The sequence below is a fragment of the Sarcophilus harrisii genome, chromosome 1 (assembly GCF_902635505.1).
Source record: "Sarcophilus harrisii chromosome 1, mSarHar1.11, whole genome shotgun sequence".
Lineage (NCBI taxonomy): Eukaryota > Metazoa > Chordata > Mammalia > Dasyuromorphia > Dasyuridae > Sarcophilus > Sarcophilus harrisii.
The window spans coordinates 296,609,517-296,625,457 of NC_045426.1; the positions used below are offsets into that span (position 1 = coordinate 296,609,517).

Below are 15,941 nucleotides of genomic sequence, written 5' to 3' on the forward strand. Positions count from 1 at the left end.
AAATGAACTTTTTAAAGCAAGTCTTAATGATATGAGTTATCACTTTCAAACGTACAACAATTGACTTGTGAATTATTAATTATTTTTAAATCCTAGTTTACCTTCTCTTTCCATTTGCTATGTTCAAGAAACAAACTCAATTGAGCAAAACCTATTCATTCCAACTGCAATGCATAATCTGTAAAGTAAATAATTTTAGAATCTACAATGTTATTCTCTTCCATTGGTTCAGAGGATATTTTCATCTAACATGTTAACAGCTGAACTTTGACTAAGTGCTGTTAGGAATTTTACAAATTAATCTTTTCTTTCTTTACTCCCCAACTTAATAGAAATGGAATGTTTCTGAAAGAAAAAGGGAAAATTGGCATTAGAGTAAAGAATTTTGCCTAGAAAAATTTTGGAATAAGAGGGTAAAAGGAGGTCAGAATGCAAAAGGGATCTTGGAGAAATATAAGAAATGGATATTACAAAGAACTGATATAGGGGCATAGAGTATGTTTGTTTAGATAATAACTTCTACCTGTGTTAATTTCTTCCTCTATAAAATGGGAATAATCGCATCACTTATCCCTTCAGGTTGTCAAGATTAAATGGAGTAAAATTTGTAAAGCAATTTTATAAACCTCAAAATGCATATAAGTGCTAGCTATTGTTGTTTATTTTAGAACTATAAAGTATTTTTCTAATCTGCTTAGGTGAAGAGTTAGAGAAAATGATCAAGATCATATAGTAGGAAGCACAGCTGGGATCCTGACTCAATTTAGCAAACTATCACACTACTGCCACATGAGGCAAGAAAATAACAGGAAGCCCTTAGTTTGAATTAATAGATGTTGAAGCTAACAATTACCTACAGTGGTTTGAAGGAAACGTTTTGGGCTTGGTCGTCAAATGTATCAGGGTCCCAAGGAGTAGCACTGGAAATAAATACTAAGATTTCTCAGATGGAACAGTCAGTTTCATAAATATGCTCTTATGATAACTGAATACTGAACATCATCAGTACTAAGAAACAGTAATCTTCCTCAGCACCTTGTATCGCTTATCACAGTTCTGAGGTTCCTTTGAGACTATGTATCCTCAACAGATATGAGAACCTGCCGAATAAATGAGATCAGCTGTGGTGTTCGATCAACTCAGTGTATCCCAGTGTCCTGGAAATGTGATGGTGAAAACGACTGTGACAGTGGAGAAGATGAAGAAAACTGTGGTAAGAAGATACAAGTATTGAATCCGTTGAATGGCTTATCCTAAGGATTCTTTGCTAAAGGGACAAAAATCTGTGACTGAAACAGCTTAACTCTTCAGTGACTTGCTCTTGGCTATTGGTATAAGAGTAAGAATTCAAATTTTTTTGAGTAGCGATTTTAACAGCCCCTTTCTAAAACCTCTTATTAAGAAATTTCCAAGATCTATCAACTAATACATTTCCAATACTTCTAGAGTCAGGAAAAAAAGCAATAAAGAAATATATCTGAGGTAGACCATTAGCAAGTTGGGAAAGCAAACTGTCTTGCCTATCCTATTGACAAAATAACTGTGCACTCCTGACCCAAATCCAGTCAAGGCAGAATTGGGGGTTGAGAAAGCAAAATTTCTTTCCTATTCCAAATATGAAAGTTTCCACTTCTGGACCTGACTATTAAAATTTGCCAAGTTAGTCTTAGTTTTTGCTTTTCTAAGAGAATCTCTATCTCTGACTTCATTCTCTTGCTTGCCTGGCACAGAGTATGATGGTAAACCTGTTTCCTTAATGCAGGCAACCAGAACAAACTAACTTTGAGTACCATCATCTTCCAGGCCCCTGGCCCCCACTTTTTCAGGTTCCTTTCTTAGAGGCTTTTCATTGAGTTCTCATTCATTTGCCTAGCTTCTCTTGCTCTTTTACCTTCTGCCTCTGAAAAATGTATAGTGACATACTATATGTTAAAAATGAGGCTATGAAGGAAACTTTAGGTTGAATAAACAGTTCTTAGTCAACTTTGATTCCCCTTGTAAGTAGGATCCCAAGCTCTTCAGTTACAATACAAATCTAAGAGAACTTTTAATTATGGCTATAGGCATACAAATCCTAAGTATTCGTAATAGGAATACTAATCTTTTTTTTTTTTTTTTTTTTTTTTTTTTAAAGTACATAATGAGATTTCTGGGGTTAAAGCAACTGCACCTAGTCTAATGAGTTTCTTCTCCAATTCATTCCTGGGGTCAAGTTTAATGGTTCATTCTGAATTCATATTGAAAGCCACAAAGTTGCCAGATGTTTCCCTTTTGAAAAAATAGACATTGCTTCCCAAGAGAGCAGTGGTTTTCACCCTATTTCTTATGATTATATAAAACAAAAACTTAAACACTTTCATTTTTATCTGGCTTAAGTTCCTGCAAAATGAACTAGACTTGTAACCAGGATTAATATGCCTTTTTGGGGGGTGGGGAGGGGTGGGGAGTCTAAGATTATATTCTAATCCTCGAGTCTGCTAACGTTGGGTTTCTAAAATTTGAAAGAGTTATATGTTAGTACTTGCTTCCTGGCCTAATAATAAAATCTAAAGAGTAGGAAGGGAATATAAGTGATCATCCTACTCTCTACTTTGCCCTCATTTAAATAAGAGATTGACCAAATAGCTCATATTTGTTTAACATTTCACTTTTCAAACTCTTTACCTCAATATTCTCATGTTGCAATAGTATAAGTAGTCTTACTTGATAAAAGATGAGAGACTAAGAGGTCAAGTTGACTTGCTTCTCTGAATAAATAATAAACATCATATCTGAAACTTTAACGCATTTCTCACTCTTAATTTCAGTGCTTTTCAATAATATGCTGCCCTATAAATTTAGGTTCATAGATTTGAAGCTGTAAGGGACCTCAGAGGCCATCTAGCCTAATCCATTTATTTTATAAGACACTGAGGGCCAGTGAAGTGACTTATACTAATCACATAAATTTAAATGTCATGTCTGATATTTTATTAGTTCTGTCCAACTCTAAAAGCTACATCACAATGCAGATAAACTTATTTTCAATATTATCTTTTTAAATTAAATATTCATTTTCTTTCCTTCCTTCAAATAAAGAAAACCAGATAATAGTCAAAAAGATAAAATGCCTGCATTGACCACATCCAAAAATATTGTCTCATTTTGTCAAGTTGGTCAGTCCCCTAAAATTGTGGTGGATTGGGTTTAAGACTTTCAAGGCTGTTTTTTTTTTTTTTTTTTTTTTTTCTCCTCACTTCATTCTGCATCAATTCAATCAGACTTTCCCAGGTTTCTCTGAAACCATCCATTTTTAGTATTTCTTATGGCACAATACTATTCCATTATATTTATATACTATAGTTCTTCCATTCACTAAATGATGGGTACCAATTAGGTTCTAGTTGTTTTCTGTGACAAAGAACTGTTATAAATATTTCTTTAAATGCAGATTCTTCTTTCTTTGATCTTTTTGGGAATATAGACTTAGTAATGTTATTGAGGAGTCGCCATTTGAGATACACTTTATGTGCATAGTTATTGATCTGGGGGCATAGTTACAAATTGCTTTCCAGAATGACTAGAATAATTCATAGTACCACCAATGATGAATTAGTGTGCCTGTTTTCTTGTAACTCCCCAACAATTGTCATTTCCCTCTTTTTGTATTTGACAACTTGATGGATATGTTATTTTAGAGAAACTTTTTTTTCTTCTAATAAAATGGTATTATAGGCACATGGCATTCATGACTATATAAGGAGTTGACTGTGAAGAGAAGATCTAGCCACAGAGATAAACCTTGTGCTTGTTGATAAGCCTCTATAATTTAACAATTTAATGCCTTCTTATCTTGGAAAGAAAATGGTAGCTTGTGATAATACATGGATTTATTATGTCTTTTCACCTTGCCTCAGTTCATTTCTCATTTCAACTACATTTTTAGAAGTTTTCCTGACACTTATTTCTGTTGATTAGTGCTATAGAAATTTGTGAATTTTTTTTTAGTAATAAACATAAATTATTCTAGCTTTTGAATTCTGATATGACTGTAGACCTTAGTGTTTATAATGCTGTTAGGGTGATGATAAAGTTCGAATGTTGATAAGAGATCATTCCATTTTTCTCTTAGGCAATGTAACTTGTAGTCCAGAAGAATTCACTTGTTCCAGTGGCCGATGCATCTCTAAAAACTTTGTCTGCAATGGTCAGGATGATTGTAGTGATGGGAGTGATGAGTTGGATTGTGCTCCTCCTACATGTGGTGCCCATGAGTTCCAGTGTAGCACTTCTTCCTGTATCCCCATTAGTTGGGTCTGTGATGATGATGCTGATTGCTCTGACCAGTCTGATGAGTCCCTTGAGCAGTGTGGACGCCAACCTGTGCCTCATGAAAAGTGCCCAGCCAGTGAGATCCAATGTGGTTCAGGGGAGTGTATCCATATGAAGTGGCGCTGTGATGGTGACCCTGACTGCAAAGATGGAAGTGATGAGATAAACTGTCGTAAGTAGTTTCTTTATTTTGGCTTTCAACATGTCTACCTTAAAATCGAAGTTAATGGAATGATTTCACTAATCTAATCTGGTGGGATAGTATGTCATCTAGAGGCATTTCTTTCCTTTTCCTTAGCTTCACGAACATGTCGTCCTGACCAGTTTGAATGTGAAGATGGCAACTGTATTCATGGCAGCAGACAGTGCAATGGGGTCAGAGATTGTATAGATGGTACAGATGAACTCAATTGCAAAAATGGTAAGCATCATCATTCTTTTACAGCTGGGTAAAATTGGGGGTGGGAGGGATGCTACAGTGGCAGCAGTACCCTCCTAATGGGTATTTTCCTCTCTCTGTTCTCTGGATCATGTATAGCCAATCAGTGCTCTGGACCTGGAAAATTCAAGTGCAGAAGTGGGGAATGTATAGACATCAGCAAAGTGTGCAACCAGCAACAAGACTGCAAGGACTGGAGTGATGAACCTCTAAAAGAGTGCAGTAAGTGAAAATAATTTAAGAATCTATATGGAAGTGCAGAGAAATTTTAAAGTTGATTAGCTTTGGAGCAAGTCTTCCTAAAATTTCTCAGGAGAGACCTATAACAACTTTTATTGCTTCTGTTTGGTGCTGAATCCTACTTTTCCAAGAGTCTGATAGAAAGTCCACTTATATACTAGGTTAGTAAATTCTTGGTTCCATTAGCCAATGGTTGGTTTTCATAGATTTTATGTAAAATAGAGATCAAATTCCTGGTTTCTTTTTCTTTCCCCTTCCATTCTCCCTTTGCTAGAAATGTCTCTTGGCTGCCACTAATTGCCATGGTGTACCTAAAGACACAATCTTTCATTAAAGAAATACATATTCCTATTTATATCATTGTAAGGGCAAATCACAAGGAGAAATGAAGACTTCTCAGTGCCCATACATTTTTACTTTTTTTTTTTTTCCCCATGTTCTAGTTTGTACATTATCTTTAGCCATACCTCCAGTAAACTTAAAAAAAAAAAAAAAAAAAAAATCCTGCCTTTAAGATGTTTAAAATCTTAAATGGCCCTCTGGAAGAGGCCACTTAATTATTTTCATGAAGAAATTTAGACTGATCATTAGAACAAATTTGGTTTTTCAAATAAATGCTTAGATCAGTGATTAATTAATCAGTAGCCACAAGCAGTAAAGCCCAAATTCTTGTTTGTTTGTTTTTCTCTCTAGATATAAATGAATGCTTGATTAACAATGGTGGATGCTCCCATATCTGCAAAGACCTAATTATAGGTTATGAATGTGACTGTGCTGCTGGATTTGAACTGATAGATAGGAAGACATGTGGTGGTAAGCTTCCAAAAAAAAATCTATTTTTGTGGGGAACTTGAAAGGGGAAAAAAATCAAGATATAACTGGTAAGGAATAGAAATAGCAAGACTAACTCTAAATTTCCCTCCTAGATATTGATGAATGCCAAAATCCTGGAATCTGCAGTCAAATTTGTATCAACTTAAAAGGCGGTTACAAATGTGAATGTAGTCGTGGCTATCAAATGGATCTTGCCACTGGAGTGTGCAAGGCAGTAGGTAAATGAAATTCAATGTAGTGTTTTAACATAGATTGCCTCTGTAAGCAAGTGCTTTCAATAGGTACAATTAGCATATAAAAGTCTTAGCTTGACATTTTGCTTTGCAATTTTATTTGAAAGCAGTAACTAGCTTCAAATGGGGTGGGAGAATCATAAACTAAGGTTTTGCTATAAAAATAGCATGATATTTCAATCGTGTCATGGAGGAGAGCCTGGATTCTTCCAGTTTATGCCACCAAAGTCTAAACTTTATCATATTTCATGAACTTGGAAAGGTTTATAGAATGGTTCTGGGGTACAAGAATATGGAGTATTTCTTTATCAGTAAGCTGGAAAATGTTTTGGTGTTTTATTCCTAGCAACACATGAAAATGTTGTCATATACAGATACGGTAGGTCTACAAAAAAGTCATTTCTCTTTCAGGTATCTTGTGTGTGTGTGTGTTTTCTTGATGTGAGTCTTGATTCAATTCAAATTGAAGGAAGAATTAAAGGTTCGATCTTGACTAGTTGGCATTGTTTCTATTTCACTCAAATGGGAAAACCATAGTGCTTTTATTCTTAAAAATAAATAAATAGGAAGTACTTAGAACTGAAGCTTGGACTGAAGTAGAAGGTAGTACTTAATGTTTTTGATTGTATTTTGGCTTAGTATTGCCCTGTAGAAAAGAGGTTCTCACAGTGAGACTAAAGCATAACTTTTTGCTTTCAGGAAAGGAACCGAGTTTAATCTTCACTAATCGTAGGGACATCAGAAAAATTGGCCTGGAAAGGAAAGAATACATTCAACTTGTAGAGCAACTAAGAAATACCATAGCACTAGATGCTGACATAGCTGCTCAGAAGTTATTTTGGGCTGATCTAAGCCAAAAAGCAATCTTCAGGTAATTTGCCCTGTGCTCATTTGACTGTATTTGAATGAATGGGTTATTCTATCACTGTTGGGATTGTTGGTAAGATACTGCCAAATAAAATTGTTGATTTTAAAACTTTTTGGCATTCATATGATATGTTCGATATTTGGCTATAAAACGGGACCCAATTTTGGTTGCAGAGAATAGAATCAGGAAAGATATAGTTTAAAATGACTGATATGTTGGCATGTGCTAGACCAGATTGAACTGGCTTGTGAGAGGTAAAGGCAAAGTTTTCACTGTGAGCATTTATACTTCAGAAATTTGCAAATACTACAGTCAAGACTTGATACATTTTTTTATTGATTGTCCAAACTTAAGAAAGCAATTGTGTTAGTAATGAAGATTATACTTTAAAGTGTAAGCATATCCTTTTTTCCCCTGAAGAGCCAGTTTTAACATTTATCAGCACACCCCTGCCAATAAGACTAACTTATATTCCTTACTCTCACTAACCATTCTAATTTTACAGTAACAATGTTTTGATTTGTAATATCAAGCTTTTCAATAATGCTTTTTCAGTCATTATCTGAAAATTGCATCATAAAATTTGATTCAAATTATTACTAATGAAAATCATAGCTTGTCAAATGAATTAGTGTGTTAGCTTCTAGCAACAGATGTTGTCATGCCAAAATCTACCCTACAACATGGTTAATCTAGTTAAATTCAGGCAAAAATATAATACTACCTTCTATTTTATGAACTTTTTAACCATCTGGAGGCATAAATGTCCTCATTTGTCAATTCTCAAATCTCATGTGACCCTGTTCTGTTTCAGTGCCACAATTGATGCTCGTGACAAAGTTGGTAGACATGTTAAAATGATCGACAATGTCTATAATCCTGCAGCCATTGCTGTTGACTGGGTCTACAAGAATATCTACTGGACTGATGTGGCTTCCAAGACTATTTCAGTGGCTACTTTAGATGGAACCAAGAGGAAGATTCTATTTAATTCTGATTTGCGAGAGCCTGCCTCCATAGCTGTGGACCCATTGTCTGGGTTAGTTTCTAGGCATTTTTGTTAAATTATTTAGACACTACACTATAAAAGTAAATTATGGTGACAACCAGTAATTTCATAGTTCCTCCATGGGCCTATGTAACTCACAACCAATTTTTTTCCTAATGAGTTTAATAGCAAGTATCTAAGTCTTCAAAGGTAAACCAGGAAAGGCATTGGACTAAGCTGGAAGTTAATAAGTTAACATTGGCTGGAAATATGCTCATTTTTGGTATAACAAAGCTGAATTGTGGTATTCTTAGCAAGTGATTTATTTCAGATGTACAGCAACAATTTCATTTTAAAACTGACTTGAGCCACATATTACTTTGGTTCCTTTTATTAAAAGATGTTAAAAAGTATCTTCCCCCCAGCAACTTAAGGTCACCTACAACTTCCCAATTTAAACACCTCTTTTACTTTATCATTTAGTCTTTTGAAAGCATAAAATTAATACCTTGAGTATATCATAGGTAGAAGTTGACTGATTTATTGTGAGTCATCAATGACCTCTTCTTGCTTCATATGTAAACTGAAAATACCAGCTAAAGTCTCGTAATAATACCAGAATGTAAACTCTTAAGATAATTTCCCATAGTTTTAGAATTGGCATTTTGTAGCATTAATAACGTATAATTATCAACCTGGACAACTTTTAGAGTTCTTGCTGTTAGAATTTTGACAAGTCACCTTTAAGGTGTGTAATTTTTGCCCCTTACCATGGATCAACATCTGCCTGCAGAGACAGGGCCAGAGATGTCTTCCTCAAAAGTCATATAGTTGATGATATCTTAACCCAGATTTTTTAACCTCTTAAGATGAATAATCAACTGGGAAAGGAGTATCTACATAATATTTTTAAGTGTGTTTTTTTTTAAAATAATACTTGATCTGAAAAATTCCATTGATTATATTTCCTTTGTGTCTAATCCTGATGGATTTTAATATATTTAGATGATTTATGTACATTTACTAATTTTTATATTTTTGAACATTATTTTATATTTCATTGTCTTGGGTGCCCAAATATATAATATAAACATCTCCATATTATAGAAATAAAGGACTTATTCACTGAAATTAAATTATCAACTTTTCAAAAATCAATCTAATAACCTATAATATACAAAACTGTTAGCTGATACTTTACAGGCTTAGTATCATAAATTCTGTTTACTAAACCAGTGATGTTTATGATTAATGTTTTCTTTACAGCTTTGTTTACTGGTCAGACTGGGGAGAACCAGCTAAAATAGAAAAAGCAGGAATGAATGGACTTGACAGGCGGCCACTGGTGACTGTAGATATTCAATGGCCTAATGGAATTACACTTGGTATGTCTCTTGGGTTTTTGTTTAACTTTTTGATTCAAGATACTAAAACAAAGGCACATCACACCAAAACAGATTTGTCCTTATAAAGATGTTAAAGATATTTATTCATATAATCTCTTTAGAGATAGAATGTTGACAGTTGTATAAACTCAAAATCTGTCACAATCATTTTAGATTTTATACTGAAAGTTAGAAATACTGGAAATAGTAGCATAGCTTCCATAATATATTGGCACTCTACTTTTCCAAATATAAATGGTAAAATAAATGGTTTCATTTAATGGGTTTTTTTTTGTTGTTGTTGTTGTTGTTGTTCAAAATTATAAAAAAGCATTCTAGAAGAAACCATTTAGATATATGTACACTTCAGATGAATGTATGTAATCCAGGCTCATCTTATGTTGAATGCATCAGCAAACAATATAACTCATTTTTCCTACTTAGACCTTGTAAAAAGTCGTCTCTATTGGCTCGATTCTAAACTACACATGCTGTCCAGTGTGGATTTGAATGGTCAAGATCGTAGAATAGTACTCAAGTCTCTTGAGTTCCTAGCACATCCTCTTGCTGTCACAATATTTGAGGTAGGACTCAAAGTATTTCAACTCTAGACTCACAAGTTATTTCTGTTTTTTATTCCTATTCTTAATGATATTGGGGTTGGAGGGGGAAGCACAGTTTCTTTAAGACTTTTTTTTTTTTTTTTTACTTCTTTGAAATCTTGGAATAAATCAACTTTAATTCAAAAGAATATTAATCTCATCTAGTCTTTATAAAAGTTGAACTAACATTAATATATGCCTAAATTGATATGCCTCAAAATTTTCATTCAAGTGCTAGTCTTTCCTTGAATTAATATCTATTTCAGTAGTACAGACTTGCCACAGTGTGATGTATTAAAAAATTTTTTCTTCTATAGCTCTATTTTTATCAAAATTCAGTTAATTCTGATTGTGAATAAAGTTTTTTTATATCTCTAGCACTTAGCATCTTTTAAATTTTTAATTATTCTATGCAATTTTACAGATAATACCAATTTAAAAAAAAATTCTATTCTAGGACCGTGTCTATTGGATAGATGGTGAAAATGAAGCAGTGTATGGTGCCAACAAGTTTACAGGGTCCGAATTGGCTACTCTGGTTAACAACCTAAATGATGCTCAAGATATAATTGTATACCATGAACTCATACAACCAGCAGGTAACTCTAGATAAGTTATGTCTTTTAATGACCACCATAAAACCACTCAGGATAATTTGATCTTGTAAGCAGATCAGAAGTTTGTCTTCTAATTTTGACACCCAAATAGACTTTCCATGCATTATGCCATTCTTTTATGTCATGCAAAAATTAATGTTCTGATAAGTTTGAAGTATTTTTTTCCAGAAAGTTAAATTAACAGCATATATTAATTAATATAATAGTGTTAAGGTAATTACTGTAAATTTGTTGGTAGATTTAAGATGTAAAAATTAAACTGTTAAATTTCTTAGAGGTAACAACTTAAAAGGATTATCTTGTTTTCTGATAGGTAAAAACTGGTGTGAAGAAGATACTGAAAATGGAGGCTGTGAGTACCTCTGTCTACCAGCACCACAGATTAATGATCATTCTCCAAAATATGCCTGTTCCTGTCCCAATGGGTATTATCTGGAAGGTGATGGCAGGGCATGTAAAAGTGAGTTTTCCTTTTATTTCAAAATTAGTGTTTCTTCTCAGATGAATACATGCTATAACTGTCCTACCCTACTCTGCTCCCTCACTGAAAAATAACAACAAAAAGTTTCACATAATGTTCAAGTTTTCAGGGAATTTACTGGGACATAGATATAAAGTGAAACCTGAAATCATTAAAAATAAAAAGTACACAATATTTAAGAGCCTTTGTCTTAGGACCCATACCATTTCATAAATATTACCTGTTGTATGAGATTCAGGTGAGACCCATATAATAAGTACTTTATAAACAGTAAAAGCCCTATATAAATATCCATTAGCATCTTTTATGGGGAATTTGGCTCTGAAATCCAGCATCAAGTATACAGCTTCTTTAAATTTATCATTTTGGTGCATCATAATTTATATAAATATTTTCTAAGCTCTAGGTTTCTAAACAAGAGTTAAGCATAACATAATAAAGGATTGATCTTATCCTGATTCACCTAAATTCTTAGCACAACCATATTGGTATCTCAGTGAATAACTTTATCTCAGACTGATTTAAAGCTTTCAAGTCAGCTCAGATTTCAAGTGGACTATTGTTAGAGAAATAATACAGTATTAACATAACTGTTTTACTGCTGGAGCAAAATCTAATAATGCATCTTTGTTTATGCCTGGACAATTCCACAGATTAAGTTCACTTGAACACACTAATAAAAATCTTCATTTGTCAGAGAGTTACTTATAACCTAGTCACAGTTATACCTCATGGCCAATAAGTAGAATCAAGGAGTATAATGCTAATTTTTTGTAGACATAAACTGATTATGCTAAGGATCTTTTCTTAGATATGCTTGCAGTGGAATATGAAGTATGTTTATACTTCATTTAACTACCTAGTAAGCAAAGTCTTAATTTCTTGAATTTGTTTGGTGTTAGGTTTTCCTCTCAATGAAGTATCCTGGATCTCTTAGACTTTAGCCTCAATGAATAATGTATATTTTTAAATAGTTGATGACTAGATGCTATTGTATGATTTGATTGTTTTGATCTTCTCCTCAAGAAGTAAAATGAAATTCATGCCAAAAAGTGGAAAAACAACTTGCTTGTCCAATATTACATCATCTTAAGATCTGGGTAAATCAAGTTTATGACTGAAGCATTGAAATAGAATGAGACCAAAGCTCCCCACTACAACAGAAGTCATGAACTTGCAGACTGATACTGAAAGTTTTGGGTTGAGTAACTCAAAATGATCCTAATTCTAAGACATATAGAAATAACTACAAAGTATGACTTTTTTTTTTTTTTACCACCCTTCCTAGAAATTACTATTCTCTATTGATAAAAATCAATCTTTCTCCTATTTTAATGGCTAATGGCTATAAACCTTTGCAGAAAGCCTAACTATATATAATGTACACAGAAGCTTCATTTTAAAAATTTGACAAATATTAACTAAAAGCCAATTGGTAAGACATAAAGGATGAAGTTTTGTTTTTTGTTTTTTTTTCCTACTTAAATAGACCCTAGTACATATAAGACCTTGAGCCTCTTGAGAGTGCTGAAGAAAATTACTGGTCTAAAGGAAAGTACATGTGAAATCAAGGATATTTTTGCTTGTCTTTATTTCTCCGGCACTTAGCACAGTACTTGGCATAAAAGAGGTGCTTTAATATAAGTATTGACTGACATTTGTAATATTAAAGTTTTAATAGTTTTCTTTATATAAGAAATGATAGACTTATCTCAATTGTTTTTATTTCTCAAATCAGTCTCTGAATTACCTTCTGTTTAGTGCACAAAAGTCTCAAATCATCTGAATTGACATCATACATAGTATTTTCTTTTCTAGGAATCAATGTGACTACTGCAATATCAGAAGTAAATGCTTCTCCAGGAGGAACTTCAGCTGCCTGGGCCATCCTTCCTGTCTGTAAGTAACATGACCAACATATACAACAAATACAGTATGATTTGAGTATTTTAAAAGTAATTTTTTTAAATGAGTGGTTTTTGTACTAAAAATGTCACTGACCTGTTAATGTGTATGTATGCATATATTCATACATGTAATATGTAGTACTGTGCCTGACACAAAATAGGTGCTGTATAAATGCATATTTCCTTCTCGCACTTATTAAGCTACTATTATTGTGTTTCTAGTGCTTTTGGCTATGGCTGCCACTGGTGGTTACTTTATGTGGAGGAACTGGCAACACAAGAACATGAAAAGCATGAATTTTGACAATCCGGTCTACTTGAAAACCACAGAAGAAGATCTCACGATAGATATTGGGAGACATAGTACTTCCGTTGGTCACACTTATCCAGCGGTGAGTAAACCTGAAGCTGTTTCCTAAATGTGCCTAAAAGCTATAGCTCACAAAGTGAGCTTCCCATCTTCTCTGCCTCCCTCTATACATGTATATCATACGCATATAAGTATGGCAATATTCTCTCAATGCTCTTTTTTTTTTTTTTTTCTTTCTGAAGCAATTGGGGTTAAGTGAATTGCCTAGGGTCACACAGCTAAGAAATGTTAAGTGTCTGAGACCAGATTTAAACTCTGGTCCTTCTGACTTCAGAGCTGGTGTTCTAATGTCTGCACCACCTAACTGCCCCACTCAATACTCTTTTAAAGTAAGAACAAGTCATTTTTAAGTATTTCAACCTAGATGAAAATATTTATGTGTATACATATATATGATACACATTATGTATCATCACATAATAATATTATCACATAATAATATACATATAATTGGTATGCTATAGCGTGTGTGTGTGTCTATTTTCATGATTAAATGTGGTTGATAATCTGATCCATCCTTCAGAATGGCTTAGTGGAGAATTCTAGCATGACTTAAGTAATTACCATATGCTGTTTTATAACTAGTTGATTACCATATAGGTAGCAAAGAGTTAGCATTAGGTCCCATTTCTATTAGAAACTATGGTTAATTTGCTATTTTTTCATAATGCTTAGTTTGCCTCAGGTATCCTCAGGGTACTTTTAAACATTTGCTTGTTTCATCTGTTCCTTCTCTGATTTATTTTTCCTGGAGAAAGGAGAAAGCAAGTTTTTCACAAACAAAATGCTGTCTATAATATGTAGACTTATTATGATACTCAATAAGTAATCGTTTTTCTCTTTCCTTTCAGATATCAGTTGTAAGTACAGATGATGACCTAGCTTGAATACTTGGACAAGAGACAGCCCTTTCAATCTACACTAAGTTTTAGACTTTTTCTTTTTGATGGTAACCAAACCAATGGCTGAAAAACAATTCCCTTCCTACCATCTGGAAGATTTTGATCATATCTGTGTGGAACAAGTTTGTGTACTCTACTTTTTATATTCCACTTTTTTGTAAATATTCTTGTCCACAGTTTAGTTCAGCTCTGGATGTGGTTACCAAATATTTGTAACCCTTGAATTTTTTTAGACAGTATTGCCATCAATGGCCAAATATGCACTTTCCATAGAAAGCCATATTCCAGCAATGAAACTTGTACTATAGTATACAACCTGTACATAACTTGTATAGGCCATCTGTAAATATCCCGAAGAACAATCATTATTCTTAAGCACTTTGAAAATATTTCTATGTAAATTATTGTAAACTTTTTTTCAATGGTTGGGGCAATGGCAATAGGAGAAAACGGGTTACTAAAATGAAATTGCCAAAAAAAAATTTGTAAACTAATTTTGTATGTGTGAATGAAATCTTTGTGGCCTCCATGGAGGCTTTCAGAGGATCAGTGTTCAGTAAACCACTGTACAATTGTTTTTTCAAGTGCTAAAAATTAAACCAAGAAGCTTAACAATGGCTTGTGCCTATTCCTGTAGGGTGGGAGTGCATTTTAGCACTTCAAGTGACATTACTTGGGTTTAGTCTATTTGGCAAAGCATAAACAAAGCTTTAAGGCTTAGTTACTGTGAGACGCAATAGTCTATAGACTTTAAGGTCTTATGGTCCTGGATTGAATATAGTTAGTATAAAGCTTTTATTAAAAAAAAAAAAAAAATCATGACTGGTAGAATAGAGAGAGAGAGAGAGAGAGAGAGGAGTAGAAGTTAAACTATCAAAAAATGATCAAATTCTTCTTGGAAGTGATTTTGGCCTCTTTACATTTTAAGACTAGAGAATTTGGCTTTAAAGTTTTATCTGCGGTACCAAAAAGTGAATTCTTTATACTATCGGCCAATAGTTTTCATTAGTACTCTCTCTGGAGTACTTTTTTTAATCCATTTTTCATTAGTAATATGTGATAAAACTTGTTCTCATTTCCTGGAAATGGTTATATTTTTCCACATGCTTAAACTTTGGAGTCAAAATGAGTTATTTTGCATGGGGGTGAAGGAACTACTTTATCCATGAGATAAGAATTACAGAAATTATTTGATCAACTTGGACAAGGTGAGCAGTTTGGTTTTCTGAAGCTTTACAGAAGTAGGATTTCATTTTAGCAGTGACTAATTAGGGAGTCACTAGTGATCAGGATGTATTGGAGGGTTTCCTCAAGTATATGATTGGGAGAAACAAGGCCAGAAGAGTGGAAGTCAGTCTATTCTCTCAGTCATGAAAGACAAGTGATGAGAAGTTTCTTGTATTGCTATATGAAGTCTCCTCCTGTCTTTATTTATACATAATCTACCTTATCCTAAGAGGCTTAATTTCAAATACACAATTAATTTTGCATGGAATCCATGTGTCTATTGGAGGAGAAGACTCTTTCCTAGAGTCATAATAAAAATCATGAACCAGAGAGGTAGATAAGGAATAGAACTACATTGGGTATCTTTTTTAAAATGGATTGTCATCGTATATAGTATTGGAGAAATTCAGAATAGACTAAAAACCTGGCAATGAAGGACCTAAGAAGGAATTATTAGCTTTTTCTTGAGACTAGAGAAAAAGCTTGTTGATACTAAATACCTTTATTTATTTGACAGTGTGACACTAATCTTAGGGA

At 33.5% G+C, this 15,941-nt stretch overlaps 1 protein-coding gene across 2 annotated transcripts in view; it reads left to right on the forward strand.

Moving 5' to 3' along the window:
* Window positions 1-15,010, forward strand: part of VLDLR (very low density lipoprotein receptor) — a 38,645-nt gene extending 23,635 nt beyond the window's left edge. The window contains exons 4-18 of one of the 2 annotated variants that reach the window (XM_031944027.1): window positions 1,091-1,213; window positions 4,112-4,483; window positions 4,610-4,732; window positions 4,850-4,972; window positions 5,684-5,803; window positions 5,917-6,042; window positions 6,757-6,928; window positions 7,740-7,964; window positions 9,180-9,298; window positions 9,743-9,882; window positions 10,358-10,499; window positions 10,831-10,977; window positions 12,817-12,897; window positions 13,128-13,297; window positions 14,127-15,010. In XM_031944027.1, coding sequence (XP_031799887.1) covers window positions 1,091-1,213; window positions 4,112-4,483; window positions 4,610-4,732; window positions 4,850-4,972; window positions 5,684-5,803; window positions 5,917-6,042; window positions 6,757-6,928; window positions 7,740-7,964; window positions 9,180-9,298; window positions 9,743-9,882; window positions 10,358-10,499; window positions 10,831-10,977; window positions 12,817-12,897; window positions 13,128-13,297; window positions 14,127-14,162 — 2,219 coding nt within the window. In that variant the 3' untranslated portion in view covers window positions 14,163-15,010. The remainder of the gene's footprint in view (window positions 1-1,090; window positions 1,214-4,111; window positions 4,484-4,609; window positions 4,733-4,849; window positions 4,973-5,683; window positions 5,804-5,916; window positions 6,043-6,756; window positions 6,929-7,739; window positions 7,965-9,179; window positions 9,299-9,742; window positions 9,883-10,357; window positions 10,500-10,830; window positions 10,978-12,816; window positions 12,898-13,127; window positions 13,298-14,126) is intronic. The other variant, XM_031944019.1, reaches the window with a different exon arrangement.
* Window positions 15,011-15,941: the final 931 nt, after the last annotated feature.